The sequence below is a fragment of the Balaenoptera musculus genome, chromosome 6 (genome assembly GCF_009873245.2).
Source record: "Balaenoptera musculus isolate JJ_BM4_2016_0621 chromosome 6, mBalMus1.pri.v3, whole genome shotgun sequence".
NCBI classification, from domain to species: domain Eukaryota; kingdom Metazoa; phylum Chordata; class Mammalia; order Artiodactyla; family Balaenopteridae; genus Balaenoptera; species Balaenoptera musculus.
In genome coordinates, this window is record NC_045790.1 from 8904353 (window position 1) to 8924211 (window position 19859).

The window sequence follows — 19859 nt, forward strand, 5'->3', positions numbered from 1 at the left end:
AACATATCCATTATATCTATGTATGTATACCGATACATGTAGTCAGAGATATAGAAACGGCTCCATTTGTATAACGTACTTAAAACAGTAATGAGCATGTACTAAGTACTCAGTACTGTTGCTGTTCTATTATCATCAACGTCATTATTATATGTACATATAGATATATCAACTCTATACATACATAACTGTATATTATGTAATTCCACGATTGTAGCAGGATGCCTGCTAAAATTAGACTCGTGTTTTTCATTCTCTGCTCTAACAGAGGAGCCAGAAAGTCACTAAATCATAGTAAATTATCCTGGAGACACTGTAGTCACTTGGCTGGCGTGGGCCGGGCAGGGGTGGGTGAAGGACCCTTTGTACGTCGTCGCATCAGCCGCCTCTCGTGCACCAGCTCAGATCCCCTCGGCCTCGCCTTTCTCTCCTGCAGTCCCTGCTGCAGCGGCCAGCTCTGCACGGACTCTGAGGAGCCTCATGCAGGGTCTCACTCACACCCGTGCCATGTGCCTCTTGCCTCCTGCCCCGGGGACACAGTATCCTGAGCCCACAGGTGTGCAGCCCAGAAGTGCGGAGTGAACCCATGGGGGGTGGCATCCAACGGACAGATGCTTCCCTTCTTCCCCGGGAAGGACCCGTCATTTCATAAGGACCAGACACCCCATCACCGAGGGCAGCGGCCAGCTTACATTGCTTCTCCTTCCTCTTCTCTTCCACTCCCCTGCCCCTCACTCCTGCTCCGTGGCAGCCAGTAAAGTCCTCACATACAAGCCTTTTTCACGGGCTCTCCTTCCTACAGGACCCAGACTAAGACAAAAATCACAGGGGTCACCTGTGTGCCAGTGCTCAACAAGGTAGGTGACACCATGAGACACCTTGTTCTTTGGTTCCTGAAAAGGAAAATGGCTTGACCCCTCATGGCATAGATAGGGAAAGGGGGCAAAGGACAGTAGTTCTCACTGCTCAAGGTGGGACAGAAGGATAAATCCTGACCCGGAGCTTCCGGGTGGGGACCCTCGGGCACTGGCTGTGTCAGGAGAGGAAGAGATCTCTGCACTTGACAGAGCTCAGCCACGGGTCCCCAGGGCCACGGCTCTCAGTCCTCAGCTCTGTCCAGCGGTGGCTGGAGGAAGGGTGCCTGACCCTCATGCTGTGCCTCTCCGGAGAGGAGAGGAGAGGAGAGAGCAGTTCCTGAGGCGGCACCTCCGACGGCCGAGCAGCCCTGAGCTCTCGCAATGAGCCAGCCCAGGAGCAGAGGGCTTGTAACCCTGGGTCTGCCAGCCCGGGAGTCAGACTGACGCCCCGCCCCCTGCAACACACACACCGCCCCACCCCTTACACTGCTGTGCTGTCACATCAGGCTGCCGCTGGCCTCATGTGGCTACGTGAATACACAATTAAATCAGTTAAAAGAAAATAAAACGTTCGGTTCTTCAGTTGCATGAGCCACATTTCAAGAGCTCAACACCCCTACGTGGCTAGTGGCTCCTGCCGGACGCTGCAGGAGAGACCACTGCCATTGGGTAGAGAGCTGTACGGAGGCTCTGGTCTAGAGTCAAGACTCTATGGGTTTTAGTCAGTTCGCCAGGAGAGAAATACTGGACTTTCTACTCACCTATCAGTGGAATCCAGGGCCAGTTTTTATTTATGTATAAAAGAGTCGTGACAGTATTTGTTCTCTGAGTTGGTGATAAAGCAGTTCTATGTGATTATGTTAACACCAATGGATATCTGGATGCCGGGGGCACAAGAAGGCCCCAATCTTTATTTTAAAAATAGACCCTACCTTTAAAAGTCAAGCAAAAAAAACGTATACATGTATACGCAGGAATGTATTTAATTCCCATATGCTTAGGTACAGAGCACCCAAAAAGCACTAGGTTAGAACAACTGTCTAGAATATAAGATTAACATTCCCCAAATCTACAAAAATAATGGAGAAATTATGAAAACAAATAATATTTAATATCTAAATTTTACTTCATATGTGTATCTGTTATCGAAGACCAACGTGGGTTCCACTCAAAGCTCAGGATAAGAAACTATATTGGGGTAGAAACCAGAAAATTAGGTGTAAGTTAGCCTCTTCATCATCACGTGGAAGGCACTGACCTTGTGAACTTAAAATTTTCATTGTGAACACCAGAATATCAATTTATTTTGAGATATTCTGCAGGGAAATTAATATCCTTCCAGAGTCTCTAAGTATTATACTGTTTGTACCTTAAGAGACTGTAAATCATTACATTAGGAAATCGATATATAGCATTAATCATATGTAACTTTTACTATTACTTACTAACACAGCCTTTATCATTAAATATAAAGAGACTAAATCAAACAGAACTAACTTTTCAGGTTTTGCACGGGGCCAGTTCTCTTTGGAGCCTGCCACAGCATCTTGTCTGGTGTAGGCACTTCCCTGCCCATCTCTCCAATGCTGGCGTTCCTCAGGTCCTAAGCCTCCTCTTCTCATCACTTATCACTTTTCTAAGTGATCGTTTCAGCAACTAAGGCTTCATTTACCAAATATAAGTTGATAATCCCAACAGCAATAACGGCTACCGTTTGTTGAGCACTTACTATGTGCTACGCCCTGTGCTTTACAAGCATTAACCCAGTTAATAGTCACAACAACCCTCCCTGCAAGGTGGGAACAGCCCATGTCTCCTCCTAATAGCCACGTGGATGCACATATCAGGGGTACCTTAAACACCACCCTTCCAAACTTAACTCACCCTCCCCACAAATCTGCCTCTGCTCCTCCATACCTTCATACAAAACATCACTAGCCAGAAACCTAAGTCACCCTGGACTCCTCCCCCTCATCCAGTCTCCACTTCCAATCCAGGCCCAAGTTCTATTAGTTCTCCTTCCTAAATATCCCTTCATTCCATTCATACTTCCACCATCCTAGACAAAGCTCCCATCACTTCTGGCCTAGAGTTCTGTGACAGAGGTCTCTCATCCTTATGTGTCTGCCTGAGGTAAATATGATACATGGCTTTCTAAGTGTCAGGCATCTGATAAAAACTTATGCAGCTGACATACCAGTTGAGGCAATTCAAGGCTGGAGGTCACAAGCTGAAGTGCCAGCACCCATGCCCAGGTAAGCCTACCATTCTCAGAAAAGTCATCATGGGGGAGGGGTGGTGGTGGGATGAACTGGGAGGTTGGGATTGACAAATATACACTAATATGTATAAAAGTGATAACTAATAAGAACCTGCTGCATAAAAAATAAATAAATAAAATTCAAAAAAAAAAAAAAAAAGAGAAAGAAAAGTCATCATATACATGCACCCCCATGTTCACAGCAGCACTATTTACAATAGCCAAGACCTGGAAACAACCTAAATGTCCATTGACAGAGGAATGGATAAAGAAGATGTGGTACATATATACAAAGGAATACTCCTCAGCCATAAAAAAAGAATGAAATAATGCCATTTGCAGCTACATGGATGGACCTAGAGATTATCATACTAGGCGAAGTAAGTCAGAAAGAGAAAGGCAAATACCATATGATATCAGTTATATGTGGAATCTCAAATATAACACAAATGAATTTATCTATGAAATAGATACAGACTCACAGACATAGAGAACAGGCCTGTGGTTGCCAAGGGAGACGGGGGGGTGGGGGAAGGATGGATTGGGAGTTTGGGACTAGCAGATGCAAACTATTATATATAGACTGGATAAACAACAAAGTCCTATTACATAGCACAGGGAACTATATTCAATATCCTGTGATAAACTATAATGGAAACATTTTTTTAATTTAAAAAACAAATTAAAAAAAGAAAAGTCATCATAAAAAGAGATCTGAGAAAGGATAATTTATACTTAAAAGCTTTTTAGAATGGAAATATAAACAGGCTCAAATGAGTTCAAAACGTTTATTTTCTTGCAGTTTCTGCAGCACGGTTCAGCTGGGTGCCTCTGGCTTGAGGTCCAATGTGAGCAAATTATCAAACTGGGGCTGCAGTATCAACTGAAGGCTTGACTGGGGTTGAGGGGCTTCCAAGCTCACGCATGTGGCTCTTGGAGGCCTTGGTCCCTTTGCCATGTATGCCTTTACACAGGGCTGCCCCACAACATGACAGCTGGCTTCCCCCAGGGCAAGTGATCTAAGAGGCAGTGAGACAGAAAGGGCCCCCAGGATGGAAGCCACAATCTCGTAATGAACTCACCACAAAGGTAACATCCCATTGCTTCTGTCATTCATTCAGAGGGAGTCATTAAATCCAGTCCACACTCAGGGATAGGGGATTCCACGTGGGCAGCAACCACTGAGGGCCATCCTCGAGGCTGCCTACTATTATCATCCAAGCAGACTTCACAGCCTTGGAGGGAGGGAGGGGACGTGCTAAGGAATAAATGGGGTCCTATCAGCATCTCCGTTAGCCCTCTCTGCTTTTCGGAGTTGAACTGACCATGAGTTGCATGTCCTGCTCCTTTTTCTCAATAGATGTACTCTTGTATCCCTGCCCCCTCCTCACTGCCACCTCTGCCACCACGGGGATAGGTGGAGAACCCACACATTCCTGAGAATGGCTGCGTAGCAGACTTTTTACATAATTCTAAAATAGATCAGCATTACCATAGCTCCTGGCTCTACTGTTAAATGTGGATCCAACTCTCTAGAAAATATAAAGATAATTAAAATTTAAACATTATCACTAAGTTCTAAAATTTAAAGCAACTCAAATTATTTTTAAAAGAACTAAATCTCTATCAGAGGAGATTTTTTAAATGTAATACAAGTTAATGGTGAAAAATAATTATTTGATGACGTAATATCTATATTTCTGAGAAGTATTTTTATTATAATTCAATCTACTGTTACAAGCAAGAGAGAGAGCACTATGGGTTGAATTCTGTGTCCCCAAAAAGATGTTGGAATTCCAACTACCAGGAACTCAGAATGTGAACTTATCTGGAGATAGGGTTTGTTGTGTTTTTTTTTTTTAACATCTTTATTGGAGTATAATTGCTTTACAATGGTGTGTTAGTTTCTGCTGTATAACAAAGTGAATCAGCTATACATATACGTATATCCCCATATCTCCTCCCTCTTGCATCTCCCTCCCTCCCAGAGATAGGGTCTTTAACAGAGATAATCAAGTTAAACATGGTCATTAGGTAAGGCCCTAATCTAATATGACTGGAGTTGTCATAAAGGTGTTCATTTGGACACAGAAACAGGCACACCTAGAAGGCAGATGATGTGAAGACACAGGGAGAAGACGGCCGTCTACAAGCCCAGGAGAGAGGCCTGGAGCAGATCCTGCCCTCACAGCCTCCAAAGGACCCAGCCCTGCCAACAACGTGATTTTAAACTCCCAGCCTCCTCAACTGTGAGACAATAGATTTCTGTTGTTTAAGCCTCCCCGCCCCGCCGCCCCAGTCTGTAGTACTTTGTTATGGTAGCCTGAGCAGATTAAGACAGGCAGAGAAAAAAAAAGAGAGAGACTCAGAGAGCAAGAGAGATTATATGTTAAGCTGTATATTCATCTGGAGGAGTTGACTTTAAAGAGAAATGGCATAAGGGCCTATTCTTCTATGGAGCAGAAAGGCTCTATTCCAACAGGCTGACAGAAATTTCCAAAACATATGAAAACAGAACACAGTGCCAGGTGCCAAGAACCAGACTCTCCCTCCACAGGTGGGGTCCGGGAGGGAGAGGGGACCCTACCTTCTGGTAGTCCTCTTTGGACCTCAGGGATGTCTCCATGTGCTCAGCAGAGGTCGGGTAGATGGCAGAGCGGTACTGAGAGCCGTGGTCGTTGCCTTGGCGCAAGCCTGGGAAAGCAGAAAGCAGAGGATTACTGGGGTGGCCTGGGCAACGAGGCCAGTGCCACACATTCTCCATGACTCATGTCCTGCTAAGTGCTTGTTTTAACTGCATCCTGACACCACTCTCCTTAAACAAGCATGCAACGTACCTGTTTTGCTTTGCCTATTTTTTTTTTAACTTTTTAAAAAAAATTATTTAGTTTATATCTACCCCTATTTCTCTGTCTTAATTGTTGCTACCTTTTTAAAATTTATTTATTTATTTTTGGCTGTGTTGGGTCTTTGTCTCTGTGCGAGGGCTTTCTCTAGTTGCGGCAAGCGGGGGCCACTCTTCATCGCGGTGCGCGGGCCTCTCACTATCGCGGCCTCTCTTGTTGCGGAGCACAGGCTCCAGACGCGCAGGCTCAGTAATTGTGGCTCACGGGCCTAGTTGCTCCATGGCATGTGGGATCTTACCAGACCAGGGCTCGAACCCGTGTCCCCTGCATTAGCAGGCAGACTCTCAACCACTGTGCCACCAGGGAAGCCCCTGCCTATTTTAATTGTAACAAATATCTTTGAACTTAAGGTAAATTTATCACAGGCCTTGCATCGCAGTAGATGCTCTGCAAATATGCATTTTTCTATGCAGATATTTAAGCCATAACCATGTATCGCTTGCAAAGCACCGTGATACACACTGTTTCCTTGGATCCTAATGAGACATTCTGTGTGGCAGGTGTTACCGTCCCTCGACTGGCAGATAAGGAAATGGAATAATATACGTGGAAGTGCCTGGCCTAGTGCTTTGCACACAGGAGATGCCTAATAAATGACAAAGTGACTGATGCTCAGCGAGTTTAAAGAGTTTGCCTAAGGTCATGCACCTAATCAAAGAAAAACCTAGCACTTAAAATCAGCCCAGCGTACTTTCCATCCTGTCACAGCAGCTGAAGTGTAGATGCTGGTCAATTTCTAACTGAATGATAGAGTCCCCAAGTTAAACAGCCACAGGCCTGCCATAGATCCCCTACAGATCCCCATGTTGTTGTAAAATGAACTTCACACATGTTTACTGCATCATTCAAGCATCAGTTTCAGTTTTAACAAGTGCCCCCAAACTCCTCCAGTAAAAGATGCAACTTTCCAAAACAAACAGTTCCATATTTTCGAGCCCCCAGCTTAGCTGACTTCCTAAAAACGCCATTCTCCCACCTTCAGAGTCCCCTCCTCTCCTCAATGCACAAAGGTCACATGGGGACCAGGAACTAAGCGGCTTAAAGAGCCAATACCAATAATGACATCAAAATATTAATTTAATATTATATAATAAAAATAAACCAGCCCATGCCTCCAATAAGCATCGATTAATACCAAATCAGGATATCTATTTCATTTCTTTCTAAGTTATATATTCATTTAAGTATTATAGTAGTAGTCTTATGGTGTACAATATATATTGTAAGTATTATCTACAGTATACAGTATGTATTATTATAAATATTATTTATTAAGCACCTAATACATGCTGAGTACTTTTTCAGATGCTGAGGATATAGCAATGAATGAAAGAGAACCCTGCCTTCACAGAGCTCACATTCTAGTGAAGGGTAAGAGACTGGAAAAATATACATTCCAGAATGTTCTTTGTTTTCAATTTTCCCTCCTTCCCTTACAAGTAGGGCTTTTCCCGTGTGACGACTTCCCATCCTTTTGTCCTAACATCCATTTGCATAATGGCAAGATGGCTGCATCATTGTTCCTTCTGAAACATTCTCCACGAAGAAAAAATATTGCCGGATGGCTGATTTTTGGTAGTCAGACCCCTCTCCGTTCAGAACAAGATGCCAAAAAACGCTGTCTCCATGTGTAGTTGTTTAAATCTATTTAAGTTTTCTTTTTTTAAAAGAGAAATTAGCATGTGAGTAAAAGAGAACCTGCAGGTATGATTTATTTATATTTTTCAATAAGTTTTACTAAGATTACATACACCTTGTACACTGAAGACAATAATATCTGTGTGTTTACTTGGAGGTCTCTGAATTATCATAGGATCATGGAAAATTGTTGCTTACAGATAAAAATTGGCTTTTTAGAAAACAGAGTGGGAATAATTAAGAATCACTCCAAGGATATGGTTTAACAGTGGGCCCTTTCACAGATCATATTTTTACGAAGCATCTGGTATAAGGATTACACAATGAAACCCTTAAGTTTACATCGATTTTTTAGAGCTGCTCTTGCAGTGACATGACAACCTAAGGGGTAGAAACATCTGGAAGACTTCACAAAATTATGTGGTTGGGCAGAAAAGATGCACATGGCTGTCGTGCTGGGCAAGTATATAAGGTAATGAATTTCTATAAAAAAATAATCCATGAATTATTTATACAATTAGAGTTCATACTACTACTGTAATAGGGGATGGGGATTTATGGGCCCTTCCCTGAAGCCATGATCCCTCGATCCTACATTCTAACTTGATCGCCTGTTCACTGTAACACTGTAATCGATGTGGCTCCTCCCACTGTTGTCGCTGTCTTCCTGTGCAGGTCTGGGCTGTCCCCAACACACTGTGGACAGCTTTAAAGACGAGTAACTTCGTGGGCATTACCCACAGCCCTACCCCAGACTCACTGCACCTCTCCCACTGTACGAACCCAAACTAACCGTCCATTGGAAAGATGGGAGCTATTCACACAATTAACAGTCACATCTGTGGGCAGAAGTCTCTCAGTTTTGAATTTACAGCTTCAACCTTCTAGTCACATCCCTTCTTGGATGTTCTAATAAAACTAAAAGTTCTTCATGTCAGAAACAATACCCTCTCTTCCTGGTCACTCTGGCTAAACCCCTGACTGGCCAGGAAGGAAGACAAGAAAGTGTTAAAGAGATACACTAGGGGATGGAGAGAAAACATGAAAGCCTGTATTCGGATTTCTTTGAGTCTTGAGTGATACTGGACTAGGCATTAACTCTCCGGTCTACTCAAGGATAACGTTATTTTGATTGCATTTTTCCATCACAGTTCATCCTGAGGAGAAGGTATAATATCTTAAGTCAAAACCATACATCTATATCCACGTACACGTGTGCGTATTTGGTTAATTCCAATGCATGTACCTTTCGGTTCACTAATGAAGGGGCTTATTAAGTGGATAGAAGCTTCAAATTTGAAAGCAGATGGTTCACTGGGAAATACGATTTGAAGCTCAAAAGACTGAGAAACCTATAGAACTAGGGCTTTTCTCTTCTCATTATTTTTAATACATTGCATTTATAGATGTTTAGCATCATTAAACTTTTCACCATTTCTTTCAACCTCTATTGGTTTACATAATGAACGCAAAACAGTAATTCACATGTGAGGAAAACCTGTTTACTAAATCTCTTGTCAGAAGCCTAGGACTTAGAGCTGCAAGAGCTTGTTTTTAAGTCTGACTCTGCCACTGACATGTTTTATGCAAATTTCCTAATCTTTCTGAGCTTCAAACCTCTTCTGTAGAACAAGGATTATATGGGCCTAAGCTATAGGTTTGTTTGAGGAGCAAATGAGATGGAACCTGTAAAGTGCTTTGTTGACTATAAAAAATTATGTAGGGGTTAAATACTTTCATTTTTACAACTTTTCAAAATCTTAGAATAGTTCAGAACAACTAGTTAGAAATAAAAATAACGAATGACGTCACACAAGATACTTTAGGAGTGACCCTTTTTCCCCAGAAAAGCGTTATTTATATTAATATCTCAGATACTCACACAGCAGGGGTCTCACAGATAAACAATCCAAAGAGAGGGTCAGAATTCATTTTATGTGTGTAGAAATGTACTGTTCAGTTTTTAACTAAACTTTTAGTTTATTACATTTTTTTTTAACAGAATTACCTTCCTAGTTAAATTTTAACTCTGCTCATGTCCATCCCAGTTCTTCATTTCCATGGAAAACAAACCCAAGAAAGGGGAAGAATTCTTTGAGTGAATTCTCCCTCCCCTGCTCCTACCCATGAAGCGCTTTCAAATGCAATGTCTTCACGCTTGGTCTCTGATCTGAAGTTTGAGGAAAATCAAGCTTGTTAACATTATCTTGTATCTCTCAAGCTCACACCCACTGGGTTACTAAAAAGGGGGAAAGAAAGACTTGCAGAGTGGGTGGTAGAAAGAAACAAAAACAATTAAAAATTATTGAAAAACGAAGTTTTTAAAGCCCTTCTTTCTGACTTCCTGCCTTCTTTTCTTCCTTCCACTCATTCATCCGTCTTTCTCTGAATCAGGCAAGGTACCAGATACTGGGATTCAGAAATAAGATGGTCTCATTTTTCAACTAGGTCCCCATCCTAGTACGGTGAATGCCATCTTATGAGTTAAACTTAGATCTACCTGACACGGAAGCTCTTTCTCTTTTCAAGACTGATGCACAAGAAGTTACAGCAAAACAATCGAAGACAATGGAACAAAGTGTGTGTGCGGTGCATCTGGTGGGGAGTGGAGCATCCCAGCCCAAGACCCAGAAATAAGAAGAAGCTTGGTCTATGCTGAGGGCTGTGAGGAGATGAGCCTGGGTCCTGCCAATTGTCCTGGAAGGAAATGAAGCCAGTCGGTTGAGCACGAGGCCGCATGGGTGTCTTGACAGGACACACGGGGCACCAGGGACGTATGAAAAGATCAGTTTCAAGGGAGCCACAGAATTCCATGGAACCCTGGGTGAGCATAATCATCACGAATCCAGAGCTCTCTTTCACATTGATTCAATATGTGTTGCAAAGTTCACTGTGCCTTCCACTTGGCTTTGGAAAAACTAGGAGGATAAATTATTGATGTTATTTGGCTGTCTTCACATCCCAGGAAAGTAAGCAATAGACTTGCTGTAGGGGGTGAAAAGAGAATAACCAGCTCAGAAACAACATCTTGTGCTTAAAATTCTTCCATAACACTCTCTAAACTGATTAATAAGGACTGGGCTTTGGGGCATTCTTGAAAAGAACTGCCCTCTTGGCATCCACCAACTGTTTGAGATTTCTCCATCCATCTTCTCCAAATAAGATTGGAAAGGGACAAACCATCATGAGACTGCTCTAAGATTTCCCTCTCTCTCAGTGGAGCCAGAGAAAATGCTGGAAAACAGAGAAATGCTTAACCTATAATGAAGCGAAAAGATGGATGAGTTCTCACCTGCTCAGTGGCCCTCTAAACTTTGGCTCATCTTTGGGTACTAGTCCTGTTTTATATATTCAGACTAGAGAGATGAGAAATATGCCTGAACATGGAAATTTTAAAGGGAAGTTCACACTGTGAGCTGTTGTGAGGTAATTAAGAAATTTCAGGAGTCACCAGCTGATAATGAACATCAGGGCAAGGAAGGACATATTCCTAATGGTCTGAAATTACTGACTCTGTGTTAGGGAACTTCAAAGGAGCAATCTCATTAGAGGACTACCCATGTTGGCTACAGAGACCGGGTGACTCCCACCAGGATGAATCTATATTCTTCTCTTCTACAGCCAGTCGCTAGGAAAAAATGGATCCTGATTATGGTCTGCTGCATGAGGCAGAGAAACTGGCATGAGTTTTGCCATGAGATGGTTCTGGATTCTAATTCCATCTCTGTGTTTACTGTGTAACCTCAGCCAAGGTACTAGACCCATCTAAGCTTCAGTGTCCTCATTTGGAAAAGTGGGGATGGTGATACGTACTTCACAGGTTTGCTAGGTATCTTACATAGGAGCTCAGTAAACATATCTCCCCCATCCCCTTGTGACTTCTAATGCAGAAATTCAAGCAGGAGAAGTTTTCAACATACTACTTAAGAATTTAAAAATTCCTGTCAAGAAATGAGCTACTAAGCATCTAGCTGAGTTCAGGAACCTTCCTAGAGATTCAGCTAAAACACAGACCACTGAGCCTGATCTCAGTCTCAGGAAATGTCTAGAATGTATCAACAAACAGATATGAATGCAGAGAGGCAAGCTGTGATCACTAGGATGAACATGGATCCATCTAGAATCCATGCCTCTTAACCTCTCGGGCCTCAATTCAGCATCAGTAAGGATTTGGGGTAGATCCTTTTAAAACCAGTTTTATTAAGGTATAATTGACATACCATAAATGGTATATATTTAAACTGTATAATTTGATCGGTTTTGACACGTGTATACGCCATGAAACCATCACCACAATCAAGATAATGAACACTTACAAAATTTCCTCATACCCCTTTTAAATCTCCCCTTCTCACCACTCCCAGCCCCCATCCTAAAGCCCCAGGCAAACACTGATCTTCATTCTGTCATCTGTATTTTTCTAGAGTTTTACACAATTGGAATCATGTCGTGTGTACTCATTTTTGGTAACTCAACCATGCTGTTGTATGTAGCAACAGTTGCTTCCTTTTATTGCTGAGCAGTGTTCCATTGATTGGATATGCCAAATTTGTTTATTCACTGACCTGTTGATGGATATTTGGGTTCTTTGCAGCCTCTTGCTATTAAAATAAAGCTACTGTGATTATTCATGTACAGGTCTTTGTATGCACATATGCTTTCATTTCTCCTGGATAAATACCTGGGAGTGGAATGGCTGGTACATTTATGTTTACCTTTTTAAGAAACTGCCAAACTTTTTCCAAAGTGGTTGTAACAGTTTACATTACCTACCAGCAATGTATGAAAGCTCAGTTGTCATACCTACACAAACACTTGTCATGGTCAGTACTTTTAATTTTAGCCATTGTCAAAGTATGTGTAATAGTATCTTATTGTGGTTTTAATTTGAACTTCTTAAATGTCTAATAATGTTGAGCATCTTTTCATGTGATAATTTGCCATTTGTACACCTTCTCCGGTAAAGTGTTCAATTTTTTCCCATTTTTAAATTGTATTGCCTCTTATTATTGAATTTTGAGTTCTTTATATATTCTGGATACAAATATCCTATCAGATATATACTTGAAAATATTTTCTCCCAATCTGTGGCTTGTCTTTCATTCTCTTAACAATGACTTTCAAAGAGCACAAATTAATTTTGATGAAGTCCAAATTATCAGTGTTTTCTTTTATGGATCATGTTTTTGGTGTTGTATCAAAAAAAATCTTTACCTAACCCAAGTCACAAAGATTTTCTCCTATATTTCCCTCTAGATGTTTTATAGTTTCAGGTTTTAAATTTAGGGCTATGATTCATCTTATGTTTTGTATATGGTGCGAGATATGGATCAAAGCTGTTTTGGTTTTCTTGTGGTGGCGGTAGTTTGTAGTTGTTTGCTGCAAATGCAATTGTTCCAGCGCCATGTTTGGAAAACACTATCCTTCTTCCACTTTGTAGTCTCTCCTCCCAGACTTTGAGCTATTTTTTTTAATAGTATATATTGTGTGCTTTTATTTTTTATTTCTCCATAGTCTGGTTCCAGGACTCTGCTCTTAACCACATCTTCGTACTGCCTCTGTTACTTTCTTTCTTTTTTTTTTTTACATTTTTATTGGAGTATAGTTGCTTTACAATGTTGTGTTAGTTTCTATTGTACAGCAAAGTGAATCAGCTATACGTATACATAGATCCCCTCTTTTTTGCATTTCCTTCCCATTTAGGTCACCACAGAGCACTAAGTAGAGTTCCCTGTGCTATATAGTAGGTTCTCATTAGTTATCTATTTTACACATAGTATCAATAGTGTATATATGTCAATCCCAATCTCCCAATTCATCCTATCCCCCTTCCCCCTCGGTATCCATACGTTAGTTCTCTACCTCAGTGTCTCTATTTCTGCTTTGTAAACAAGATTGTCTATACCAGTTTTTTCAGATTCCACATATATGCATTAATATATGATATTTGTTTTTCTCTTTCTGACTTACTTCACTCTGTATGACAGTCTCTAGGTCCATCCACATCTCTACAAATGACCCAATTTCGTTCCTTTTTATGGCTGAGTAATATTCCATTGTATATATGTACCACATCTTCTTTATCCATTCCTCTGCTGATGGACATTTAGGTTGTTTCCATGTCCTGGCTACTGTAAATAGTGCTGCAGTGAACACTGGGGTGCATGTGTCTTTTTGAATTATGGTTTTCTCTGGGTGTATGCCCAGTAGTGGGATTGCTAGGTCACATGGTAGCTCTACTTTTAGTTTTTTAAGGAACCTCCATACTGTTCTCCATAGTGGCCGTATCAATTTACATTCCCATCAACAGTGCGAGAGGGTTCCCTTTTCTCCACACCCTCTCCAGCATTTATTGTTTGTAGATTTTGTGATGGTGGCCATTCTGACAGGTGTGAGGTGATATCTCAGTGTAGTTTTGATTTGCATTTCTCTAATAATCAGTGGTGTTGAGCATCTTTTCATGTGTTTGTTGGCCATCTGTATGTTTTCTTTGGAGAAATGTCTATTTAAGTCTTCCCCCGATTTTTGGATTGGGTTGTTTGTTTTTCTGATATTGAGCTGCATGAGCTGTTTGTATATTTTGGAGATTAATCCTTTGTCAGTTGCTTCATTTGCAAATATTTTCTCCCATTCTGAGGGTCGTCTTTGGTCTTGTTTATGGTTTCCTTTGCTGTGCAAAAGCTTTTAAGTTTAATTAGGTCTCATATGTTTACTTTTGTTTTTATTCTCATTACTCTAGGAGGTGGGTCAAAAAAGATCTTGCTGCGATTTATGTCAATGAGTGTTCTGCCTATGTTTTCCTCTAAGAGTTTTATACTGTCTCACCTTACATATAGGTCTCTAATCCATTTTGAGTTTATTTTTGTATATGGTGTTAGGGAGTGTTCTAATTTCCTTCTTTTACATGTAGCTGCCCAGTTTTCCCAGCACCATTTATTGAAGAGGCTGTCTTTGCTCCATTCTGGCCAGGTATATTCTGGCCTCCTTTGTCATAGATTAGGTGACCTTAGGTGACCAGAGCTGCATGGGTTTATCTCTGGGCTTTCTATCCTGTTCCATTGATCTATATTTTGACTTTGTGCTATTTTTGCCTAACATTTTACTTCTACATATCTTATAACCCTCAAAATACACTTATTATTTTTGCTTTAAGCAGTGGTTTATCTTTTAAAGATATTTAAAACTTTAAAAATCTTTATATTTAGTTAACATGTAGTTAACATTTCTAGTACTCTTTATTCCTTGTGGAGATCCAGATTTCCCAATGGCATCATCTTCTTTCTTTCTGTTTGAAGGGCTTCCTTTAACATTTCCTTCTAGCTTGGGTCTGCTGGTGATGAATTCAATCCAGCTTTTGTACATCTGAAAAAATACTTTTGCTTTATTTTTGAAAGATGTATTCACCAAGCAAAGAATTCTAGTATGACAATTCTTTTTCTTTCAGTACTTAAAGATATTGCTCCACTGTCTCCTAGCTGGCATTGCTGCTGATGAGAAATCTGCCATCTTCCTATCTTTGTTCTTCTGTATGAAATTATCTTCTTTTCCTGTGGCTGCTTTTAAAATTTTCTGTTTATCACTTATCTTACTGATTTGATTATGATGTGTTGTGATGTTTTTCTTCATGTTTCTTGTGTTTGGTGTTCATTTAGCTTCGTGGATCAGTGGTTTTATAGTCTTTATCAAATTTGGATTTTTTTCTGACATTATTCAATTTTTTAATCTCAGGCATTGTAGTATTCATTTCTTGAAGATGGACTGGGTCTTTTTTTTATTTTTTGTCTTTCTACTTCACATGTTCAATCTTCCCTCTAGCTTCTTAAACATACTGAATAGTTTTAATGGCTTTAAAACCTGTGCTAGTGTCATTATCTGCATCAAGTTTATATCATTTTCAATTAATTGATTTTTCTCATTAAAGATAGCATTTTCTTGCTTATTTGCATGCTTGTTGAATGCCAGAAATTGTGAATTTTATCTTGTCGGGTGCTGGATATTTTGTTATTCCTACATATGTATTCATATAGTTTGTTCTGAGAGATTAAGTTACTTTGCAAAAATAACATATCCTTTTGATTCTTGCTTTCAAGCATTGTTACTTTGGACCAGAAAAACTTTTAATCTACATTAATTGCCCCACTAATGAGGTAAAGCCTTCAGAAGTACTCTACCTGATGTTCAATGAGTTTTTATATTTTCCATTCTAGGTAATGAGAATGGGCAGTATTCCCAACCCTGTGTGAGCTCTGGGAATTGTTCCCTCTAATTCTTCAAGGTGATCCTTTTTCTGGCCTCAGGTTGTTTAATCACACATATGCCGGTCAGTACTCAGACAATTACTCAAGAGAACCCTTTGCAGATCCCCAGAGAACCCACTCTCTGAGTGTTTCTCTCCTCCCTTCTTCTGTTCTGTGAATTCCACCTTCCTCAGCGCATCCCTGGACTCCCAGTGCCATCTCCTGAACCCATGGAGACTGGGAGACTTGGCCTGGGTTCCTCCTCCTTGCTTTGCAGCCTAGAAACTTTCTCCAGGAAATAAGGTAGGGCATTTGTAGGACTTGTTTGTTTTTCTTATGTCTAATGTGTGAGAACCATTGTTTCATTGTTTTGTCTGATTTTTTTAGTTATTTCAAGTGGGAGAGTAAATCCAGTCCCTATTACTCCTTCTTGATCATAAACAGAAGGCTTTGAGCTAAATATTTTCCAAATATCTTCTCACCCTAATTTAAAAAAACCATTTATAGTTAAAATAATGGGTATGGGGACACAGACAGACAGACTGAAAAAATTCCCTTAAGGTTTTTGTGGAGGTTTTGGGTGTACTTTTTGTTTTGTTCTATTCTGTTAACAAATGGACTCTGTAAATTTATTTCAGTAAAATAATTCAGATTAAAAATTTATATGAACAGCATCTGGATGGTGACAAAAATTTTTAAATCACCGTGATTAATCAAAAAAAATAATTTTATCTATTTTTTTACCCTTTTATCTTCATTCTTCTCAATCACTCTGATCCAACAGTGTTCACAGTGCCTTCCCTCCTTAAATGCTTTTTCCCTTGGCCTTGTAACACTGTACTCACCTCAGAATTTCACTATTTCTTGACCACTTTATGTCTATTTGCTTTTCCATTTCCCCCCCACCATCCTCCTTACTACAGATGTTCCTGGGCTCGGTCTCTGTCCATCATCCTCCCTTCCATGTGCCCTCCAATGAAACTTCCTTCTCTATGCTGTGAACTTACAAGTCTGAACTTGTGATTCAAGTTCTCTTCCAGGCATCAGCCATGTAGAGCCACATTCCCGTTAGACGTTTACATATCTAGGCTCCATCGTCCCTGGATTCTCAACTTGACCTCATTATCTTTCATTGTCCCCCACCATTCTCATCTCTATCCATTGACTGGACCATTCTTCTAGCAACCCAAGCTTTCAATTTTGTAGTAATCCATGTTTCATTTGAGTCTCCTTTATGCCTTAAGCCAGGCAGTCACCTAGCTTTACCTTTGTTTTCTGTAAAATCCTTCAGTAACGTTTTTCTTTCCCTTTCCACAGCCTCCTCCCTGATCTAGAGTCGATACTTCATGGTGTGTGATGATAAAGCTAGTATGAACACCTGGATCTTCTGCAGAGCCCTAATTCAGGGCTGCTTAACAAATGTTTCCTGGCTGTCTCTGCTTGTGTAGGTTGAATAAATGAACTGGTAGTTCCTTGCAATAGTGGGTCATTTCACTACATAATCCTATCATCGTTCCCAGTACTGCAAGCCTAATATTTCACCCTTCTTCCCATGAACAAAGCCTAAGGGCATCGTTTTTCAGATTTTCCATTCTCAGAGCAGACTGAACATCATGCAGAAAGGTGACAGATGCAGAAACGTGATATAATGCTGCAACTCCCTGCTATGAAACATACTCATTTTCATATTTTTCACACTAGACTTAGAGTTTTGACTTGTTTATTATTCCTTTAAATGTTATGAAAGCCAGTACATTAATCAGTTATTCTGCATATTAATATTCACTGAAGTAAGATGCCTTTGAAAAGTAAAGTGAAGGCAAGTAAAGTAAAATTTCCTTCCAAGTAGCCATTGGATTTAGAATAAAAATGTGTTCAATTCCTGATTTTTTAATCCAGGCACCCCAGGAATAGGATGGAGACAAGAGGGTGGAGTAGAAGAACATGAGCTCCGGCACCCCAGGAAATTACATTGAAATTTGCTTCCATGTGATTTTGGTTAAGCATAAACCTCAGCCACTCTTTTGCATACCAGGAGATGATAAAGCATCAGCAAGGGAAAGTGTTAACTAGGTCATTTGAGGGAGGCAAGAGTACTTGGGCTATTTTAAAGAGGGAAGAAAAAGCTAAGAAATTAATTAATATACTAGAAATGAAATTTAAGTGATTTTAAAGACATCGTTGGGCATCTGAACTGTTAAAATAAAAGGATGACTACCAAGGATTCCCTATCAGGGTTTCTTAACTTTGGCCCTATTGACATCTTGGCCTGGGTAATTCTTTGTTGTGAGGGGCAGTCCTACGCATTGTTGGATGTGTAGCAGTATCCCTTGATTTTATCCACTGATGCCAGCAGAATCCACCCTGTTGTGACAACCAAAAATATCTCCATACATTGCCAAATGTCCCCTAGTGGGCAAAATTGAGACCCACTGCTGTATATTAATGAACTACATCTTTTGATATCATTGCTTATAAAAGCCTACATATTCAAAGCAGCTAAATGAAGCAACATGTGAAAAGTGAAAGCTCTAGGATATGTGGAAACCAACAGTTATAAAAGAGTATCAGAGGTCTTTGGTATTCATATTTTCATTTGCATCTGCTTATTTCATTGGTTACCAGTTTGGTTTCACTTTTTACTCCCAAATTTAAGAGATTTGCATTAGAGAACACAATACGTTTTTTTTCCGTTTTTGGTAAAATAGCATTTTAAGCTACACATTGCAAGTCCACAAAGAAGAGAAGAACATAAGCACAAATTAAAATCAACATGCATATAGTCTGAAAGAGAGAAAGTTCTCAATTTTATGGAGAAGGCAAGAAAAGCACCTTTTTTCCGTCTTATTTAATAGCTTGGGCAGGAAAAAAAGAAGCATTAAAGTTGTTATCACAACATGTTTCCTGGTGACTAGAATATCTTACCATATCTCTCAGAAAGCCTCATATCTCTCAAAAATTGGTACAGCCCCATCTCACCATACCACTTAGGCACTGCAATCAGGTTAACAGAGAACAAAGGTAACAGTGGCTTAAACAAGACAGAATTATATTTCTTTTTCACTTTAAGTGAAAGGTACTGAGTTAGGTGATCTAGTGGTGGTCGGGTGGCACATGGTCACCAGGGACTCAGATTTCTTCTTTCTACACAACTATCCTTAGCAGATGGCTCTCATTCTCAAGGACATAAGATGCCTTCTGGTGCTACAACCGTCACATCCAAGTTGTAGATTAGAAAAAGGAAAAATAGAAGGACACTTCTTCCTACTTCTTCTATCTTTAAAGAGACTTCCCAGAAGTTCCAAGCCATACTTTCACTCATATCTCATTGAGTGAAACAAGTCATATGACCACACCTCCATAATTCCCCTCTCCCGGCTCCGCTGTGGAGCAGGCCAAGGTCAGGCTACCTGAGGTCACATCCTTGCTCAGCTTCTTCCCCTTCCCTACCCTACTTTCCTCACTCCCTTACAGGTTCTTTTCTTTTTCCTCAATAAATCACATGTACTAAATCCCTGTCTCAGGCTCTGCATCTAGGGAAACTAACCTAAGACTTCAAGCTATTCATCTAGTTTTGCTCTCATTCAAGCCACCTTACTGCCCACCTCCAGGGCTATGTTGTTTCTTACATTCCATCACTTTAGTTGTTTAGGTTCCTAGATGAACTCTTATTAGATATGTTTATTAAAGTATTATTAGACGAGTTTATTAAATTGCTACAATGATCTCTTAATGAGATCAAAGTTCTTGTGGTCAGCATCTGGCTTACACATGCCCAAGGGCCACCATTCTCAGAGGAAGACCACTGGCCTACATGCTGAAATGTCGCACTCAGGATGGTACGTCTCCACTGTATTTAATTCACTTTGTGAGATTAGCATAAGCAGAGGCTTAGCTGTTATAACTCTGTTTACTAGATTTTGAACACTCCTAATTGCTTCTTCAAAATTTCTCTCAATGA

At 40.4% G+C, this 19859-nt stretch overlaps 1 protein-coding gene across 7 annotated transcripts in view; it reads right to left on the reverse strand.

Annotated features, from left to right (window-relative positions):
- MSRA (methionine sulfoxide reductase A) overlaps positions 1-19859 on the reverse strand; it is a 386587-nt gene that overhangs the window by 100099 nt on the left and 266629 nt on the right. For 6 of the 7 annotated variants that reach the window (XR_005020264.1, XR_005020265.1, XM_036854962.1 and 3 more), the window contains exon 5: positions 5705-5811. Coding sequence is in view for 5 of the 7 variants with exons in the window: in XM_036854962.1 (XP_036710857.1) it covers positions 5705-5811 (107 nt within the window). In the remaining 2 variants the exon portion in view is untranslated. Of the gene's footprint in view, positions 1-4330; positions 4376-5704; positions 5812-19859 lie in introns of those variants that run through there. The other variant, XM_036854966.1, reaches the window with a different exon arrangement.